The 22,124-nt window shown below is 42.0% G+C and overlaps 1 protein-coding gene across 3 annotated transcripts in view; it reads left to right on the top strand.

Moving 5' to 3' along the window:
- Positions 1-2,526: 2,526 nt before the first annotated feature.
- Positions 2,527-22,124, top strand: part of esrrb (estrogen-related receptor beta) — a 39,825-nt gene continuing 20,227 nt past the window's right edge. Inside the window, exons 1-3 of one of the 3 annotated variants that reach the window (XM_068580826.1) lie at positions 2,527-2,585; positions 15,875-16,284; positions 21,784-21,900. In XM_068580826.1, the coding sequence (XP_068436927.1) occupies positions 2,536-2,585; positions 15,875-16,284; positions 21,784-21,900 (577 nt within the window). In that variant the 5' untranslated portion in view covers positions 2,527-2,535. Of the gene's footprint in view, positions 2,586-6,318; positions 6,387-15,874; positions 16,285-21,783; positions 21,910-22,124 lie in introns of those variants that run through there. The other 2 variants (XM_068580825.1, XM_068580827.1) reach the window with 2 other exon arrangements.

Below are 22,124 nucleotides of genomic sequence, written 5' to 3'. Positions count from 1 at the left end.
AGTCTGTGCAGTGTCAGTCGAAAGCCTTGCGAGGCCAAAGGAAAATATGCAGAAATGTCATTTATCAAGTGAAGGCGTTTATCAACATGAAAGACAGTACACAGGCTAGATAGCAGCATCATATTGCAGTCTGTCTTGAGAAAGGAACACCTCTTGATTCTCTGTAACTACGTCTGTCCATTTAAATCATGCCGGATCAGCTATTTGTACCAGTAGAATTATGCTGTGATTTGTGCAGCAAATCAACTCAAAATGACTGATGTTTCGCCAGTTTGGCTCCCGTTAAATAAGCTGTTGTTTCTGGATTATTTTTGGACATCCCAAATGAAAGACTGAAGTGCCACAACTTAAATAACGAACATAATTATGAGAACTTTTATGAATAAGGAAGTACAATATATAGTATATTTTGTTTTATATTTCTTTGTACCTTATTTCCTGCAGTGTCTTCTTGAAGTATGAGAACTGTGTTTGATAGTGATTGTATTCCTCTTTAAGGAATTAAACTGACAGGTGTTTGACTTGGCATCAATCTTAATTGGATTTTCATTTATTTTAGTCATTTGTTTTTGTTACAAAAAGAGAGCAGATGCTGTGTGATCTGTGCCACTGTGGAGGCACTCTTGCTGCACATCAATAGGCCTGTGATGATCAATAGGGATTGCGTGATGTTTTTGCATTGATTATAGAAACGTGAGCCGATGAATGGAACTGGATTCCTCTCTAAGGGTTGCACTGTTCCTGTTCAGCAGAGAAAACCGGAGAGCAGCAGAGCGACCCTACACACCTTTTTGCACGAATCTGCTGGTAGATCTGGACTCCTCCTCACTCACTCTTATTTTTACTGAAGAAGCTGACGACTGCTGTCAGGCAGCTCGTGAGTTTTTGAGAAGTGGACAAGCTGCTGCTTCTTTCTGCTTGACTCAGCCAAGTGTCAGCCATTGTCGGACCGCTCATTTCTCCAATAAGATGCCGTGGTAAGCTCTGCTCTTATAAGGTTGGGATACAGTAACACGGAGACCCTCACTGACTGTGAAATGCTATCTGCATTCTCGGCATTCTTACCGAGCTTGATCAACAGTGAAACACAGGCGGTTCTAAAGCTGGGGTTAGAGAAGACAGAGCTGGATTTTCCGCTGCTTTAGAAGCTGATGGGCTTCCAGAATATGAGTTATGGCTCGAGATCATCTCTCACAGGTGGTGAAAGGTTCACAATGGTACCTCACATGTAACACCCGCAAATGGAGCTAGCGACACAGCTCAATAAATACATTTACTGTCCTTAGTGGCTTGAAAGCTATTGCTTTTTGAAAGTAAAGTGCTGCAGATGTCCTCGACTGCTTGTTGGGGCTTCTACAGTGTGGCTTGGGCTGGTGTCAGATTTGACTTTATTATGTGTTATCTAACTGTACAGGCTACATTTTGACTTCCTAAAAATGGATAAAGTCGATTACTTTAAGTTTTTATATTGTCAGCGGCAAGTTCTGAAACGCCATCTGCTTGGTAAAGTTCTCTGCCGTCGTGTGAAGTAGTTTTGCTGCAGTTTTGTTTGATGTCATTGAAATGCATATTTACATGAGCATTTACATAAGAAGCTGAGACAAAATTCTTTTCTTTGCAAATTCATCAAATATGAATTACAAAATGGGAAAAGATTTAAAGATACTTCATTATTAAATACTTAGTAAATGTTGCAGGTCAATACAGAAAGAAAGAAACTAAGCTCTTAAAAAAATAGCATAAATGTTTGCTGCACGCACTGAGACTCTTTACTTCTACTGATTTGTATTCCACTTCTAAACAGCATTTCACAACTCTTTTTATTTAATTGAGATGGAAACTTTGTGTGCTGACTGTTCTCCTAGTCTCTGTTGTTCATATGATAGGTTGTTTTGTCTGTGTGTGTGTGTGTGTGTGTGTGTGTGTGTGTGTGTGTGTTGTATCTGTGCATATAGCGGAGTGAGTGTTTGGATCCCTCCTCCCCGGTGCTGCGCCGGCCCCTCTGTCGCTTTAAGTCCTGCCCCTCGGAGCCAGCCAACAGCAGCTGTTCCATATTCATCAAGCCCTTGAGTCTTAAAGAGCCCTATCCCGACCACGGAAAGAGTCATTCCCCTCGCTCGCGCTCTCATGCTCTCTCCATCTTAGCGCTCATCCCGCTGCTGCCTGCGCTTCTTTCTCTGTCTCACCCCCCTTTACCTCCTCCGTCTATCTGTCCCTCCCCCCTTCACATTCTCTCCCTCTCTCCCTCTCTCTCTCTCTCTCTCTCTCTGTCTGACATACACACACACTTTCACTTACATACACTCAGACACACTCTCTCTCCCACACACATATACATAAACACACAAACACACAACACACATGCTCACGCACACACGCGAGTCCAACATACCTGTGCAGGCTGGGGCAGCGTGCTGGAGGGGCTTTCGGCAGCGTTGTCTCTGAGGGTGCTGTGCCATCATTTGGGGAAGAAGCGGGTCTCAGTTGTTTTCTCTTTCCTCTTCCTCTCATTCCTGGAATGCTAAAACTGGACTGATGGACATTTCAGAACTTTGTCTTCCAGACCCTCTCAGCTATCATAACCAGTAGGTGCACCTTGTTTCTTTCTTTGCTTCTGTCACTTTAACTTTTAACCCCTCTGTTGCAGTTTTATTTCTTCTGTCATTCTTTTTTTTTTTTTGCCTTACCTGTTTTTGTTTTCTTTCCGCTCTAGTTTTGTATCTTGAGCGCCACTAGTCTAGGCACTGAACTTTTTCTTGTGTTAGCAGTCATGTACTTTGCCTGGCTTCTCTGTTCATCTCGCCTCTCACACCTACTCACCCTCTAAAAGATGCACTTTCTCTTGTTCATTGTTTTAAGGGCTCTTAAATCATGTAGGACAGTATAGAGCAACAGGGCAGGTGCAACTGTGTATGTGTGTGCATACGTGTGTAGATGTACTGTGTGAGCACATCACGTGGAGAGAAGACTGGCATCTTTTTAAATTCCATTCAGAGCATGGCTGATTGATTTAGCGTGCCCCTCTGCAAACTGTGTATTTGTTTCCTAAAGAATTTGGGGTACCTGTCCAGTTGGGTTAGGAGGTTGTTCGCTGATGTCTTTGTTCTTAGATTTGGTCGCACAGGGAGAATATCTTTTTTTTTTTTAAGGAGATGAGATTAACGTGCAGCCGTGAAATTGGAGAGGATAAATTACACCGTGCAATATTTGTCGGCAGAAAAGACAAATGAAACCTTCGTGTCCCAGCCAGCGGCACACGAGGCGAGCTGCTGGCTGCTGGGACAGTCTGAGCTCCCAGCGCCTCGCACGCTTTAACTTCATCTAAATAGCCATAGTTTGAATCCGATACAAAATATACTTATAATCTTTAGTTGTGAAAAATGTATTTTAGTTTTTTATGATATAATCGTATTGTATTTAATTCAACATATCCCTGTTAATCGACTTCAACTTTGGGCTTGTGTAAGATTTTATATATATATGTAGATATATATGTGTGTGTGTGTATGGATCATTTTAAAATGAATCTTTATTACATTATATAAAATGTTACATTTTGAAAAGAATATTGATAAAGTAGTATGGATGCAAAAGTTTTGTGGAAGACCTATCAGCTGTTTAAATTTCAATTACCTCCCAGTTGCCTGAGAAGTGATTTACACATTCAGACAATTTAAATTTGATTCTGTCTCTTGTAAAATATCCAGAACATTCCAGTTAAATTGTGTATCATCTTGTAACTACACTTTTCATCTTCTGGACATTATTTAAAGAGAATTGAGGGCTTAAGGAAGTATTCTAAATGCAGTGAAAATACATAACAGGTTATATAATATAGTGTAAAGTTAGTAAGCTGAATGTTGTTGGTGTGTATTTCCTCATTTCACCTATTGTGTCACATATATTCTTTACTTTGGGCTTTAATCACTGAAAATTCAAAAAGTAATTCAAGAAATTTTACTATTTTAGACAGACATTTAATAATCTCCTTTTGTTCATCCTGTAATTGATTATAAAAGTTAACTTCTTTCTCTGATTCACATTAATACACAATTACACAAACAGCAGTAACAGGTCTGTAACACAAGTAGTATGTTCAAGTGTATTTATATTTTTCACTGTAGTATTACCTGCAAAACTACTTTAATTACCATTATTTATTTAAAGCAGATCTTTATACAACCCCTACATTTATGGATATTTATAATTTTGATATACGATTACTCTTAAGTCTGAGGAGATATTTGATTTTCAAATGATTTCCCCTACAAACACTTTCCAACACATTTTAAATCATATTTATTGCAAGATGAACACAATTTAAACATTTAAACATGGGACATTTTTAGTTATGTTAGAAATCATTTATTTAAAATGTTTGCAGTTTTAGTTGACGAATATTCACGTTGTCTCCTTTTAGATCTGACTAAATTCATGAATGTATTTTTGATTTTACTTTTACTCTCAAATCTTATACTTAATTTATCAAATGCAAAATAATATGTTCCTAAATTTATACATGAAAATATATGTTTCAGTATAATATTGCAGTGAATGTTATTTAATTTGTTTCCCCCCCAAAGCATTACAGTCGTACATTTACACAGTATTAGAGCTTCAGTCATGTCGACACTGATTTGGAATATGTATATGATAAAAGAAAATACTGATAAATATTTAATGGCACTCCACACATGAAAGCAGTTGCTTTTCTGTGTCCCATGATCATACTATTAGATTAATATGGATACATGTAACATTTAAAATAACAGGTACAAGAGCATTTGCTCTTTCAAAGCTGACTTGTAAACAGGTGTTTGATTTATAAATAACAACGGTGTGTTAACAAATACATTGCAATCAAATGTGGATGCAATACATTTTATGTCTTACTCCTAAACTAAAAAATCTGTCACAGTATATTATGTAAAATTGATGATAGTAAATTAGCATTCCCCTGATTAGTCTTCCTCCCAACAGTTAGTTATTTGTGGGATCTCTCCAGCATTGGCCTGAGTGTGCTGTTCATTTCGGTCCAGCAGTGGCTCTCCTCTGCTAATTGTACAGCGGTATTTGCAGCCCCTCACTGTGGGCTGGATGAGGCTGTGACGCTTGGTTGAGAGGATTAGTGGGACGTATGTGCTCCATGTAATTAGCACAGCCCTGTTGTGGAATCGCTGTGGTATACTCTATAGATCTACCCGAGGGCATCGCCACCGCCTGGGAATCGGATTGGAAACAGAGTTTTGCCTTCAGAATAGAGAGACGTGCACCTCTTGTCTCTGTTGGCGATATTTCGAAATGTGAGCGCATGCAAGTTTTCTGACAACACAGGTGTTGCTGAAAGTTTAATTCTATGTGTATGTGTTTCTCACACTGCCGCTGGTACGTAGCCCGTTACACTCCACCTGTTATTTACTTTTACTTGACTTCTTCGAGTCTGAATATCTCTTGGCTCAAGCAGCGAGACGAGCCGCTTACTGTACGAGTCAGACAGGCTTATTGTTGATCTTGTATTGCAGTGGCAGTTCGCACCACTCAGAAGTCAGCCGATGCCGAGGATTGTCAGTTTGGGTTCCTCTGTGCTCGCTCGAATTGAATTGAGATGTGACATCTTTCTGCTTCTAAATGTTCCATCAACACCCTCGCTTTCCTTAAGCCCTGGCAGAGCCACTGCTATAAACTAACTAGGCTATCCAATTTCCCTTCATGAAATAAGAGCTTTTTAATGTATTTTTTTAGAGAAGCAGAGAGAAGTTAGCACACAATGATGAATTAGATTTCAATTCATTTGACTTCATTCCCAGCTTGCTGCATTAGAGCCTGCAAACACCCATCTCGAGCAGTCCGTCTGCTTGATTCTTATTAGGTTTCAGAAAACAAGGCGAGGGAATTGCATTAGTGTATCTTAAGTTAAAAGCTCTTTGCTCTTTGACCAAGTGTTTCATTGTTATTGGGTTAATCAGATTTTTGCTGTCTTCATGGAGATGCTATCGCAGGCTAGAGGCAGTGGTGGGTAACCAAAGCAGCCGTGCACAGACACTATCCAGATGGGATCAGCTTACGGTAATTTGGTTTCAGAATACATTACCAGAAGAGGCTTCTGGCCGAGAATGGCCACCCCGCTATGAGCCAGGAGCTGGTGGCCTACGTAGCTGCGGTGTCCAGCCCCACAGCCCACCTGTCCCCATCCCACCCGCCTCATCTCCCGGAGCTTTTAGGGGGTGTTGGGATGTGTGCCTTTTTTTAAAGTAAACCCTGTTGTTTAAAATTCAGTCTGTCACCCAATTCTAAATACTTCTTCCTTGTACCAACAGGGCTTTGTTGTCCAATTCATTAGAGAGATTCCTGAGTCCACTGGCCACGCTGGAGCCCTCTCATTTCTGGTATCTAGTATCATTACTTTCACTGTAAATATGTCACTCAGCTCAGGCTGAGCGGGGGTGGGGGGGAGGGTGCAGCATGTTGTCCCTCTCCAGGCCAAATGGGGATGCGGGGTGTATTGACACTCTGGATGTTCACTGTTCTGTAGCTTCAGATGCATTTGGGTTCTTACTTGTTAGTGCTTGGACTGGCTTTTAAAAGAGCCACTGAATCAAACTCACTAATTTATTTGAAGTAGTGTAACCGCGCCTTTGGATGCTTTATTTCGTGGGTCATTCATTAGGAAAATAAGAGTAAGCATGCAATGTCCAGACTTGTTCTGTTCTGGATTATTACGACCCGTTCTAGTTAATATTGTGCACAAAACCCAGTTTAAAAATGTCGTAGTGAACTTTTTCTTTCAACCACCACAAAAACTTTCAAGAAAGTATAACATTTTATTTTAAAAATATTATTGGTAATTTTTTGATGCTATTGTTATTATAACATGCTGTCTATTGAGTCCCCGTATGATGTTTGGCCTTTACGCCGCTCAGTGATTAGCTACCAGGCCACTTTGGCTATTTCACAACATTCGCCCGCACAGAAACCACCAGCCGTCACCACACGCCTCCCTCCTGATTTCTCATCCATTGTAACCTTGGACACCTCCGCCGCAGTGTGAGAATCTGTTTAAAAATAACTGGGTCCATTAGTCTAGAAGGATAATGCTAGCCTACGTGGGCTCTCATGCCCTTGTGGCAGCAGAGTGCTATCACTGACACGGTGCGTCAGCACTTCTTCCTGTTGCTCCAACATTGAAGGGGTCCTCTTCATTTACACACACACACATGCATGTATGCACACAGGCACACACACATACCCACACACAGACGCACACCATCTAGAACACCGAAGTTTAGAAAAATAACAGTAAAGAAATACACTGAAAACTGTAAAGTGGTACATTTGTGACAACAAAACACCGGAAACAAAGTTTTCTGTGTTTCCCAAGTCTGCTTGTTTCTTCCAGTTCCATGAGTATGATAGATATGAATACTCAATACAATGCTGCTGCTTTTCACTCACTCTGTCCTAAATCTAGTGGAGGGAAATCTTGTAGGTCCACTAATAATTCACACTTGGTAAGAAAATGTGATGTAAGGTGGGTAACTATATGGGTGTTTATCAGCGAAGGCTATTGGTATTGAACGGCCAGTTGTTTGAAGGTTATGTTTCAGAGCAGTAATTGAAATGCAAAATAACATTAGGATCGATGGTTAGCTTTGTTTATTTATGAAATCAATATTGAAACCGTCCGTCACAGTAGCCGCTCTGATTCCCACTGACAGCTTCACCAAGTCTCCTCTCATGGCCAGAGTGAGCCTTGCACCCGTTACAGCTTTTAGACCGAGCACTCCTCTTTCTCATCACTCGCTGGACAGCTGCGAGTAAATGTTTCACGCTCATATGTGAACACACACGGTTTGTGGTTTTGAAGGAAAATTGTGCAGAATGGTATCAGCAACTCTACAAAATTGTTCAATTAAAATGACAGACGCAGCGTGCACACGTATAGTAGCTATGTCACGGGTGTGTCTTCCAGAGAGAGTGAGAGACAGGACTACTATCACTCATCCCTGATTTGCCCGAGGGAAGTGGATGTGACCAATAACCAGTCATTAACATGGCAGTGTGCAAAAAGCCAGCCTCTGTAGGCCTAGTTTCTCTGCGCTGAACAGGAATTTATATTGACGTATTTGATTCTCTTGACCCGTGTCAAATATGCATTGCTCGTATAACAGACGTATGAAAGACCCTTTTGCTTGAATTTTCTCAAACATTAAATTATGTCAGAAAACTCTGGTGTGCACTCCCATTACTAGAAATCAGAACAGAAACTAAAATATACTTCATACATCTTTGATTTGACAATAACCCACATGTATTCTTACTTCATACCGTCTTTTTTTTATTTTTTAAAGACAGATATTTTTCTAATATTTGTTAAACTGATAGTAATTTCATCTCAGTTTAAATCTGCTTATCAGGCCAGGTTCTGACTCTCCATTACACAACACATTATTCATTACAGGTTAACTTTGTTTGTCTCATGTCTCATAAAACCTCTTGTTTACAACTTCACGACGGAATCATTTCAACTGATAACTGACAGATTTGTGGCATAGAAGTATGTGTGTGTGTGTGTGTGTGTGTGTGTGTGTTTGTGTGTGTGTATGTGTGTATGTGTGTGTGTGTGTTTGCACGTGTGGTTCCTGCTCGCTCGGCTGCCTTCAAATTATACAACTATGTGCTGATTTGTGTATTTTCCTATTGGTCACAATGCACATTCACAATAAACGCCTCCTCATGAGCCCACCCCCGCAGTGCTGAGTGCAATCGAATGGTCAAATTAAGTGTCTGGTTGTTGAACCTGCCACTTGGAGACTCGCTGCCTCCCAGTTCCTCCGGTGACACCAGACGTGGCGAACACTGAAATGTATGTTTAGATTGCCCCCTGAAGGAGACACATTAATTCAGGGAAATATCCCCAAAGTTTAATTATTCCTGAATGGTGTGGTGGTGGACACTACCGTATAAATCAGTTAGGCCCACCCGTCTTTTTATTACCAGCACTATTTATGGGGAATGTGTGGCAGCTGGTGGAGATGAGCCTGTAAAAAAAGCCAGAGGCTATTGCTATGACTATGTCTGCTGCTGTGGCAGACCGTCACAGCAATAGTGTTTTGAGCATCATCAATTCATTTTGGAACAGTTTGAATTGTGTGCTACAATTTGAATCAGAGAAGTCAAGTTAAATGTGATGATCATGTTGTATTATGTGTGTTATTTTAATCTTACCTATGTGCCGTGATGGCACACCGACTGTGAACCCGTACAAACATTTACACATTTGATTATCCTCGGTGCCTGATAAACCTGCTAATTTCGGCCTGTTAATTTAGCCTTGTGTATGTGTATGTGTATGTGTAAGTATGTTTGTATTTGTCTCTTCTTCTTATGAAGAGGACCATTTCTAATGGAGGTAGGATGGGCTCTTTGTTTTTAGCAGGTAGAGTTCTCCCCTAAACAAGGACGGCCTATCAGAAGAAGATTAATGAAGTAATTTCATGCATGGCTCTATGCCTCCGTCCCCGTGTACGCACAGCCACTGTGTCTAAACCTGTGATTTACACTGGACTGTGTTAAATAGCCTTAACCCTTTATAATAATATGTCTTACTGTTTGTGACACAAACACACACACACACACCCACACACTGCAAAAAACATGCAACACAATTTGCAATATCTTTTGCCCCTCTGATAAAATTGCCTTGGATCTTTTGCTCAAGTTTCCATCATTCATAATTTATAATCCCCTTCTCTTTATTTTACATAAGGAACCCTACTGAGAGTGCGTGAGAGGTGTGCTGTGGTTGATATCTGCTGGCTTTCCACATAATTTATGGCAGTTAAACAAAACCTCGCATTAAAAGGCTTTTGTAGCATGAAACTGAATCTTTAAGATATATCCCTACGTCTGCCTAGACAGGCTATTCTGGAGCATATTACCAAATCCTGTTTCTTACTTTTACTTTTTTTAACAAGAGTGTTGACATTCTGCTCTTATTAAATCTCTTCCAACTGACTTTATTGATTCATTATATTACCATATTACACATATAGTATAGTCACATTCTTTATGAGTGGCCAAGGTAGCCGGTGATATCTCTTTCATGAGGCACTGATAATATGTTCATAATGGCTTCAAGATGCAGGATATTCTGTGATAAAACAATTTTTTTTTTTTTCAAAAAGCAATAATCAAACACAAACTGTAATATTAAGGTCTCATAGCCAAACAACAGAACTGTGCTTTTTTAGTTTAATGTTCATTCAAATCATTCAAATGTTACACAGTGATAAATGACTGTCAGTTTATAGTTAAACCATATGTTGTAAAGGGAGTGTATTGTGATATTGTCGTCAGTGTATCAGTAACATATCACACAACGCCAGCTTTTGTCTAAGGTCATTACCCACACCAGCTTTGAAGAGTCTTTTAATATACAAAATGCTGATAATTAAAAACTGTTTTTAAGGATGATTCTTTTGCCAGTAGTGGACTATAATTGCTTTTTGTAGATATCACGAGCCATTGTAAATTCATGTTGTTAAATTATACCATGGCCATGCCTCATAATGGATGTAATGGAAACTAATCTTTTCTAATGAAAAAGCAGAATTAAAAATTTGATCCCAAATGTACTGCACACCAGACTAGACTTATCACTGAACTTCTTTTTTTACATACAGTAGGATGAGCTGTTCAATTCTGCAGGGAGCTTCCCCACTGGGTCTGCACGGAGGACCGTTAACTCTTTGCTCTCCACAGTGGGAATTTTAGACAACTGACATCTCCCTCACATCCCCCACTGACAGTAGCTCTGTCATGAGCCATTTGCTTCTCTCAACATCCTGAACTCAGCCCCTTATAAGAACTAGATCTGCCCAGTGCGGCCCAGACAGTTTACGTCAGACAAACAGCAGCGCCTGTATCACAAGAGGCCCTCTCTTTCCTGCCAGCAGCATCTCTAGAACAGGAAGGAGCAAGAGAGGAGATCAATAGATGTGATCTGCTTCTTGGCCAGCGCTATCTTGTGGTGCCGCTGGAGCATGGGGCTCATGTTGTCGTAGTGCAGTGAGCTCATAGCTTTATAAAGACTACAGTGACATCGCTGTGGAGCAGCTAAATATAATCCTCTGCTGGAGACTGAAAAACTTAATTGCCCAAGCCACAGAGCACCATGGTCCCCCCAGTGGTAACCCTGCACGAGCCCCCAGCCTACGGACTATTGATCCGGGGCCCTCATTCTCCATTGGTACAATAAACACAGCTCTCTCTCTCTATCCTTTCTCTCTCTTCCCCTCACATATCGCTTACTTTCTCTTTTCCTGTTTTTCTGTCTCCTCGACTTCCCTTTTGTTTGCCTCCATAGATCTGCACATCATAAATCTCTGTCAGCTTCTCCTGAGTGTCTGGCATATCCGTTAATAAAGAGACCCCTCCCTTCAGGTCCACCCCCTCCGCTCCCTCCTCTCTCTGCCAGAGCAGGACTAATGAATGAGAAACTCCAAAATTAGGGGCCTCTCCCTCATAGATTAGAATGGGTCCCTATGGAGTGTCGGGCTTTCCTCCAACCAAACCACAGCCATCAAACCCCCAGCATTTCCATCTTTCATATTCTGTCTGAAACACAAACACACCATGAGCCCTAAGAGCACATAAGCCCTTACAACGTCGGTACAGACACACATGCACATCACCCCGAGAGTCTTTCGGCCCCTTATTCCCCTGATGGTCATTAACCTGGAACCAGTTAGGCAGAGAGGCGTCCTTCATATTTCAACCCCAATGTGTTTTTGAATCTCCATTCCCTTCCTTTCTCCCAAGGGCCACCCAAACCCCTCCCTGGGCCACAGTCCTTTTTCATTTCCATTTTGCCCTGCGAGAACACACACCGAGCACCCTTGGTGGCATACACACTTCCGCATGTATTTCTGTGACTTTAGTCGGGCGGTGCTGAATTTCAGCGTGGTTGTCCTCTCTCCCAAAAAAAAAAAAAACGAATCCCAAGCTGTGTGTTGGAGCGGTAAAAGGTGGCGGTGGCCCCCGGAGGAGAGGTCAGCGGGGCAGCTGCCAGTGGGTTCTTGCTGTGGTGGGGAGGCTGAGCCCGTCTGAGAGGAGGTCTGTCAGGAGCTAATTGAGTTCGTCCTACCAACGCTGACTCTGGGGCCAGTGGCTTATCAGGCCACATCGCCTGGGGCCCTTTAGACAGATCTGCCCCTACCGGGGCATCTGATATCACCATCGCGGTGCCTGCAGATGTCAACCCCCACCTCCACCACCCACACCTTCCCCTCCACTTACCCAGTTTCATCAGGTAGCAAGGATGTGACACTTCGGGATGAGGTTAGCAAATGTTATAAAATTGTGTTTTTGGCATCTTGTGGCCTTGAGAGTGAAAAGGACATGGGGAATACAATCACTGTTTGAGTTGAGCCCCGAGCATGGGTTTGTACTGAGCTTGTGATTTACATATGAAACGAGGAAAGAGCTGCAGTCACCCAGAGAACAGCGGAGGATGTCAGTATCCTCCTGAAGTGAGCAGGAAGCTCTCAGCAGGAACACTTACAAATTGGCTCAATTAGATCCGGAATGTTCTGCGTTCTGGCGACAGTGTCATCCGACGTTCAGAGTCTTCGCTTGCAGGCGAGGAAAGTGTCGAGACGCGCGAAAACGAGCGCTCCTCGCTTTTCCTCTCGGAAGTCGAGGAACAGAGAGTGTGAGACGAGCTTCCAGATCATTAGGCCAGCTAATCCTGGTCACAGCAGCACCAGTGGAATGATATTAGGGATCTGAAATGCTGTTAGGAGGGCCAGGTGGAATCAGATTAAAACCAAACTGCGCAGTGTGCGTTTGCGGGCCCATAACCCACTACTCAGCATGAATTTTGATCAGTACAAAGGGAACAAAAGGAGGAGGAACAGAGAGAGAAAAAGAGAGAGAGAGATACTGTATCTTGGACAAGCGCTGCTCCTTTGGGCAGCCAGGCAGCAGAATTTAAAATGCTCTTACGTTGAGGAAGGAAGTAAGACAGAACTATAGATTTTACAGCATCAAGTCGCAGTTAGTGCCTTTCCTGTCTGCTCTGTCTGTGTAGCACACAAGCTAATTAGCACCTGCCCCACATATTGAATTATTTATTCCAACTATTGCTGCTGTCAAACTATTTAATGCTCATAATTCATTTTCCCATACAATGGTATTTATAGATTTAAATTGGACCTGTCCCATTAGAGATTACGAATATTTATAGAAATATTTTAGGCTATTTGATTAATACGCCAGGTTCAAGTGGTTAGTATTCCCTCAGTATCATTAATCAATATATGCAGGCTTGTTAAAAACATAAGCATAGCAGTGGTATAATGTGTCATAGCAGAATGAGTTAAGGGGATTCTAGCCAGCACATTTATTATAAATGACCACATTGAGCTGGAGGGGAAACAGTTAAGACACTTATGCAATTATGCTAAGTGTCACCCTGAAAATGGCCTTTGAACCGGGGTTAAGCTTACTCTGAATTTGTGAAATAAAAGCTAAATGAAGCCATCTTGTGCTCCTGCGTTTTAATATATAGCCTTTAATAAGCCAAGTGCAGGTGCCCTATCGCACAGGTGCACATATCCATCTGAAACAGAGAACATAAAGCAGATGAACACAGAGTCGTGCATTAATTTATGGGGATGCAATCTGCATTCATTATCAAGAGCGGCAAGTTCTATTTAAGAAAGGCATGAAATTAATTCACTTCTTCAATTTCTGTCTGGAAGGACATTTAAGAGTACAAGTGGATAATTCTTTTAAAACAGCAAGTCTGAATAACTGCCCCCAATGCCACTAGTAGTATTACATGCATTTTGTCATTGTTTAAATGGAGAGTAGCTGAAATCAAAACTGTAAATTGGAAAGCATGTTCTCAAGCACAATGGTAGTTGTGTATCAGTTTTATATAGAGATGGCTTTATATTGCAAGAAGAATTCCAGGAGTGCACAGGCAAAGCCATATTCCACAAGGTCAACGGTTTTAACAGGGGGCATTTTTTTATTATTTATTTTAGCAGTTAACCTTTTTGTGAATTTCCAGAAGTGGTAGGCACCTGGAGCTCCGATGAATATACATGACAGTAGGGAGGGAAACCTGGGAATGAGATTTAATTTGACACGCTGACCCCCATCTCCACAGGCCCAGGAAGCCAGGGTGAGAAAATAAGGTTGACCCACTGACCCCTGGGCCTGAACCCCTGCGTCACCCACCCTCACAATTAAATCAGCCTCAGAGAGCAAGAGGCAGTCCGGCAGACCGAAGGGGACACAGCGGAGGACTCTCGTTTCCTGTTTCCTCTCAAGCACTCTGAGACGGACAGCTATCGTCCAATCAGGCAGATAGAGCCCTGGAAGGGAACATCCCTCTCTCCCTGTGCTGATGGTAAACTGACATGTCAAATATGTAAACATTACCATTAGTTGGCAATATGCTAATGGAACTAATGTGCTAAGGCACAACTTCGGGCTGTCGAGCTGCCACTCACGAGGAGCCCCTGTGTCTGAATTTGCATAAGCCATGCAAGGCTCAATTTTGTTAATGCAGGCAAGTGCAGGTGACCTTTCACCCCTTCCGTGGTACCTAATGCAAAGGGGTGTGTGTGTGTGTGTGTGTGTGTGTGTATGTAAGTGTGTGAACTAGCCTTGACCCTAAGGGGTCACTTTGTCTACACAGCATCCCCAATACAATGAGTTATCCATCTCCTCTCGCCGTCCACCCCTTCAGTTCACTCCATTTGTGGACAAAAAAATGAGTTGAACATGTCTGGGCTAAGTTTTTTCCCCCATTGTTCTTCCAATGCAATTTCAAGTTAAAGGTTATAGAGCAAGACTGAAAGAGATTTATATGGGCGAGGAAGGCTTCAGAGTGCATTTTGTGGCCACAGCCAAAAGGCTGCACTTTAGTCTGCACACGTTACAGCATCATATTGCATGTACTCCAAAATACAGTTATTAGGCAGACAGTGAAAAAGTCAATATCTTGCCATCATGTTTTCCTTTTGGTTGACTGCTGACTCAAGGAGACAAGCCAAGGTCCACTCTACTCTCTAAACTATGGAGATGTCCCAGACTTGATATGCCGTGTGTGTGTGCATGCGTGCGCACACTTGCGTGTTAAGTTATTAGAGTGCTCTCTTTCTATCCCTCCCTCTGACTCTCTTTCACTTTTCTTTTCTTTCTGTCTGTGTGTTTGTATTGTTTTGGGCATGTGTGCAACTGTGTGTGGACGTGCGTGTTGTAGTTGTACACTAAAGCGCTTTTTAGCTACGCTGGTGTGCGGCTAATGAAGCACTTAGGATTCTCCCTGTAGTTCACTGGTTTATAGGGAAGGTTAGGACACATAGTGGTTTAGAGAACAGCACATTGGAAAGACTTGAACATCAGCTGACCATAGTTGAAATAGAGCAGATTACGGCACATGAAACCAACCAAATGCCGTCTTTTCCTGTGCGAAGAAATTGCATGTTTATATTTACAAACACATCTTTTTCTATGAAAAGCATAAGAAAGATTGAAGCGTAAAATCGATCCTAGGTGTTGATCTACTGAGACTGTATTGTTTAATATATGCTGTATAATTAATTAAGTCTAAAAACTTTACCATAATGTCTACTTAGAGTAAAAGACCATTTGCATTGTAATTTCCATGAAAAGCCACAAAATCATTACATTTTGTATTTAATTTCAATCAAGTGCTCCGCTGTTTGGACATTTATGTCACTCTACTGCTTGATAAGATTAATTTCTACTCTCGGAAGGCCTCTGCTAATCATCTTCCTCTTCTCCTCCTCCCTTTTCCCATCAACCCTCCTCCTCCGTCTCTCCCCCCATCCCTCAGGCTGCTGAATAGAATGGCCGCTGATGACCGGCACCTACCCTCCAGTTGTGGGTCCTACATCAAGACGGAGCCATCCAGTCCCTCCTCGGTCATCGACACGGTCAGCCACCACAGCCCCAGCGGCAACTCAGACGCCAGTGGCGGCTATGTCAGCACTATGAACAGCCACTCCAACGGCCTGGACTCTCCACCTATGTTCACCCCCAGCGGGCTCGGGGCCGGCACCTGCCGCAAGCGCTATGATGACTGCTCCAGCACCATCATGGAGGACTCGTCCATAAAGTGCGAATACATGTTGAACTCCCTCCCCAAGAGGCTGTGCCTGGTCTGTGGAGATATAGCCTCGGGGTATCACTATGGGGTGGCCTCTTGTGAGGCCTGCAAAGCCTTTTTTAAAAGGACAATACAAGGTATTTTTCTCATCCCACCTCCCCTCTTACAAACACTCAATACAAGTATTTCACTCCTTGTCGCTGCATTTTCAGACATAAAAACACCCTCTATACAAGATAGTCGTGGCCTCACATACTCAGGCCAAGCGATTTACTATGTTAAAAACCACTGGAGTGAAAAAGATGTTTTCTCTGCCTTCTGAGACCAACAACCTCGGTAAAAAAAAAGAAGAAGAAAGAAAATGGTTTTTGATTCTATTAGTGTACAATACTCACTCTAGGATAACGGTATAAATGTATTTACTAATACCGAAATAAAAAAAGAAACCAGGAGAATATTCTGACATGGGACGGAACTGAAGGTATGATTAGGTCGTCTGTCATGGTTGGTGGTGTATGGTGGACATGACATCATCACTTAGAGGTCAGATTTGGTGGAGTGCACAGGGCTGTTGGCCCAGATGCCTTGAGGGGCCCAGAGAACATGCTTTATTATTCCTGTCCTGTTTTGTGTGTGTGTATGTGTGCCTGGGGACTAGGGTGCGATTGGCTATCTGCAAGGCATGATGTATCACAGCTTCTCATTAGAGAAGCAATGAAAGGCCCCCCACTGTGAAACTGTGCGCTCCGCTCCAGATTAATCAGCAAGACGGAGATATTGTGGAGCCTGGAAACAGCTGCCCAAGTCGAAGTGCTGCAACAACTACAGTAGACAAACTAGATGGAAAAGGTGAAATGAGCCAAAAGGTTGGAGTGTAGTGAAATGAGGTGAGAGTGGAAGAATTTGAGTTTTAAACTAAATGAGTCAGACATGTTTCATCCATTGCTTTCAGTAATTTTTCATCAACAAATGATTGCAGGCATTATATGAAGATCTGGCCGTCTGTCTGGTTGTTAGGTGTTGATTTTGGACCTTACAGCCCTATCAGCTTTAGACAGTCTATGTACCTTTTGCAGGCAAACAAAAGCATTAGGCCAAATCCTCCTGTTTACCCATGCTGCCATCAGCAATCCTGTCTATTGACAATAGATGAACATTTTTTCTCAAATAACATAACTGGGCTTTTGTCCCCTCACTAAAAGTACACTGACGGAAACACAATGGAACAGAAAAAAAGGCATCGGGGGAAGAAAGGGACATCTTAAGTGGAGCAATGGCCCAAACAATTAAGAAGAAGGTACATGGGAAAAAATTGAAAGCGCCTGTTTTTTTTGCTCTCACTTTGCATTGTCGATTTGAAATCCCTCTCTTTCTCTTCTTGGAGGGCTGCCTGTAATGGAGCTAATCTGCCGTCGTTTGTCCGAGCCACAGGAGTTTTGTCAATAACAATCAGCGTTTGGAAAGTGTAATTAAGGCCGAGGCTTTTCATTAGGAAGAAGGGAGGGGGCCGTCTCCAGGGACGGGCATGCCAATTAGAAACTCAGGCACGCGTCGCCGGGTAATTTCAGGGAAAGGAGGGGAAAAAAACCCAGGACTTCTTTAGATTGGAGAGGGACCCTGCTGCTCTTTCAGAGGAGAGGAGGAGAGGCTTAATGGCATAATAATCAGACAGGGGTCCCAGGCAGAAAAAGCAGGAGGACGCAAGGACTTTTTGGGGGAGGTGAAAGCCTTCCAAAATGATAAAAGAAACACATGCAGGATGGCTGGGGGGAAAAGGAGGCAGTAAATAGCGGGATGTAGAGCCCTTGAAAGAATGAGAGGGTGCCGTTGATGAGAACTGATTAATTAAAGGAATAACGAGGCAGTCAAGGGTGGAGTGTGAGACGGCCCTCTCTAATGAGAGGAAAACAAAGGAGCTGTCTTTTCCAGCCTTTTATCACATTGTTCTATAGCACTTAGGGCAAATAACACGCTAAGTTAATGTTAACCATATACATGACAGTTTCTTTATCACCATGTGCCCACCTTGTGTAACTCGGTGTAACTTCTTGTGGTACAGCAGTTAATTATTGGGAGGAATAATATGCTTTTGTTGTTTTTTATATTAAAATAAAAATCCTTATACAATCTAGTTATATTTAAATAGTTTTGACTTGTTATGATAATTTAGTCACTGAGGAACTTACTATCTTTGTTTTATTTTCCGCTCCAGCCTCATGCTCTTACCTTTTCAACAAAAGATGATGGAAAATCCATCATCTGTCACCTATTCATCCAGTGAAAAGCCCCTTGAACTCTTACGTGGAGATAGTTACATTACTCAGAGCCAGGCCCAAATTAATGTCAACCTAGATCTCCATCCATCCCAGAAATACCCCTGTTCTCATTGCTCCCTAATCATCCTGCCATTCCTGCACCTCACGTGCCCCACCAATCAAAAACATAAATCTCTTATTGAACCGTGTTTTCTTCCCATTTTGAACCCAAGTGTAAAATTGCTTGAAAACCAACTGAACTCGGTGGCCCCCTTTTATATGAAGTAATAGACCTTGACAGTAAGCCTGTAAAAGTCAGTTTAGATTTTGATGAGAAATACCTGCCATTTTACTGTAATTTACTTACAAGACCTGACTTTCCCCTCTGTGCCCTGGCATGGGTCCTGAAAAGCCATAAAATAGATTGAGACAGATACTTATCAAGAGAAGAAGGAGGGAAATCTTTTTCTTCTCCCTTCACTCTGTAATGTTATTGGTAACCATACCATAACCTCTCTGAAGACGGATAAACCCCGGCGTGGCCCTCAGGTTAAAGGGGTTCCCGCCAGTATGCTTCATTTCTATAAGTGAAACCAGCCGTTCTATTACTCTACAAGCTTTCCAGTCATCATCTCTGAATGACAACGTCGATGTAAATAATTTAACAGGTGTGCCCTTTAGAGTCAATGTTTTAATCTAATATAACTGCAAATTCACAATTAAATCACAAGGTAATTGTGACATTTGCTGTAACTACTTTCGAGAAGACTATAATATATTCAACTATAGTAATTAAAACAACAAAAACAAATACTACAAAAATCATAAATGCTACACAAAGACAAGAAAGACACACAAGGCATACATGGCTACATTTTACAGTGATAATGCCTATTCTGTTTAATGTCAAACTTAATGTATTCATGGAAATATCTAGAATGGTGTATTTTTTTTAACAATTAAATTCAAGTCCCACATAAATTACAGGTTTGTTTTGCATGTAGAGTAAATGAAGAGGTTGATTTTGACCACAGTGATTACAAAGAAGTTCCAAACATTTAACTTTAAATATTCTAATTACTTACATTTGTCATAGTTGTTGCAAGTTCCAATCTATGGGTGCTGCCTTTAATATGACCATTTCTTTGATATTTTTCCTTTTTAATCAATATGAATGTATATCAATAAAAACCGAAGGCCGAGAGAGGTCGAGGCTTTTTATCATGTAGCTCAGCGACACGATGTTAGGCATGTTTTGAAGAGGGACTTACTGTTCGTATGCTGATACTGAAACTTCTTCTAAATATAAACCTAATGGAGAAATGAAAAAAAATTAGTTAATCCGCCCCCCTCTCAGCATTGATCTACGAGAAGCCCCTCTGACAGAACATCAGACGCAGAGGACTTGACAGGACAGGTGGACACAGTAGCCCAGCAGCGTGTGAGCGTGTGTTTGTTTTTGTTTCTGGAGTATGTGATCTCCAAGGGCTAACTCGCTGAGAGTTAGTTAGCCACCTCAATATTTGTGTGTTTGTGCACGTGCCCCCATTACCCATGAGTCCGGGAAGGGGGAGAAAAATACCCCCGTAAACAAAGAGTCCTCAGGGGACACACAGGGTCAACTGTGGCCCGGGGTTGGGCTATGCAAGCAAACCTGCCACATAGCATACGTTCAACAAAGTGAATAAACGATCAGTAAAGATGTTTCACATTTGCATAATCCATGTTTCTTTCATGTATTAAGTATTTTACGTCCCAGCAAATTGCTGATTGGTTAGTGTATAATGGGAACGCAAACCAAAAAGACCTCCAAGAATTGAATCCAGCACAGAGTGGCACTGATTGCCTCCTCCCAGGATATGGGAAATGGATAGGATTATTATGGGCTGCTTCTGCTATGACAACAGAGAAAACAGACAGAGGAAAGACAATCAGAGCTCATCAGCCGCCTTCTCTCACACCTTTATTTACCCCAATCCCAAAGAGATGAGGAGAATTAGCATACTGATTTCTAACCCAGATATAAGGAGGAATTTCTAATTATTTATAACATCTTGGGACCCTCCTCTTGATCTGCCCAATAATGTTAACATAATTGCATAAGTTGTCAAAGGATGTTGGAGGGCTAGTGGAGGAACGCCAGTGGAATATTACACAGCTTTCTGTTTCTCTGTACAGAAAATATGGAGAAACGAGTCAGAGCTGTGTCCTTATGTGTGGATTTCTGTTAACACACTGCAACATATAAAATACCTTACAGGGGGGGTTGCTGTCCACTGTGTATGTATTTAGTAGTTTCCACAGAAAGCACATTTACTGACATTAAGTTTACTTATATGTATTTTAATGGCTGAGGGAAACATATTGAGGTACTCATGATGATTAAATTATATTTTTACATCACTCAACAATTTATTTCATTGTCGGACAAGGACATAAACCCTGGGTTAAAAGAATGGTTAAGGGGAAAACCCCAATGTCAAAAGCTTTAAAGCTGAAAGCTTGTTCAAAATAATGATGATTCAAATTCCAGGGCAGAAGCAACCATTACATTGAAACCCTTTATTGAAAACCCCCGAATACAGTAAAATGTAGGGAATCAGTCAGGAGCGGAGGCATTGCCTCACACATCCTGCTCTTTCTACTGCTAATGCTAGAGTAGAGCGCAACCAGCGCTTTTATTGTGTGGCAATGAAACTCTTTTTCATTGCTCCGTCCTGGAATCAGACGCTGCAGTTGAATAATGCATTAGGCCTCTTGCCTGTACACTATGTAAATAGTCAACAATGGCAACAGTGGTAACAACAGGTTTGGGTCTGCTGAAGTATTATGTAAAGTGGTCCGGGGCAGCGTGTCTGGCTCTCCAGCCTGCTATTGAGGCAGTGGCAGGCCCCTCTGAGCGCAGGGGGACATGGCCTGCGCCCGGGGCCCGGAGGGGACACGCACAGAATTAATGAGGCCAATTTAGTGTTGGACCTGGGTGGCGTCTACTGATGGATCCTGAAGGACTGTTGTAGCTTTACTTCCACCCCCCACCTTACCGCTCACCACAGCTTCTCCTCCCACCGAGGCCCTCTGTGCTGGAAGGTTCTCTACTCGCTGGAGACCTGAACCACCGACACACTACAGAAATGTATTTTATAGGCATCCATATGGTTAACACGTGCCCATGCCTGTTTGCAAAATATGATTTATTATAGACCAGATAATACACATCAGTAGCTGCACCCTATTTACCATTAGTTTCCCCTTTAGTGCCTGTGACATTCCACTCAATATTTTAACATTTCACAGACATTTTGTTTTAAATTTGAATGTATTGGACTTAGACAACTGGCTTTGTTTGTGATAACCTGGTCTTCTTCTTCTCCTCCTCCTCAGGTAACATAGAATACAGCTGTCCTGCCACAAATGAGTGTGAGATCACAAAGCGGAGACGCAAATCATGTCAGGCTTGTCGCTTCATGAAATGCCTCAAAGTGGGGATGCTCAAAGAAGGTAAGAAGAGTAAGAGCATTTTTATTATTCTTACACAGACACATTAACTGTACGTATTATTGTTCTCATGACATTCATGCAAATACAGGAGCCACCATTAATCTGATCAGGGAGCTGCTCGTGGAACATCACAGCGTCACACACTTGTTCTCATGATATTTGTTTCGTTAAGTCCCAGACTGCTTTGGCAATGAGTAGTATCTTTTATTGTGCGAGCCAGAGAT

Source organism: Clinocottus analis, unplaced genomic scaffold (genome assembly GCF_023055335.1).
Source record: "Clinocottus analis isolate CAN_PGR_092001 unplaced genomic scaffold, fCliAna1.0.p SCAF_17, whole genome shotgun sequence".
Lineage (NCBI taxonomy): Eukaryota > Metazoa > Chordata > Actinopteri > Perciformes > Cottidae > Clinocottus > Clinocottus analis.
The sequence above is the reverse complement of the archived record's forward strand: the minus strand, read 5'-3'. Positions and strand labels throughout refer to the sequence as shown.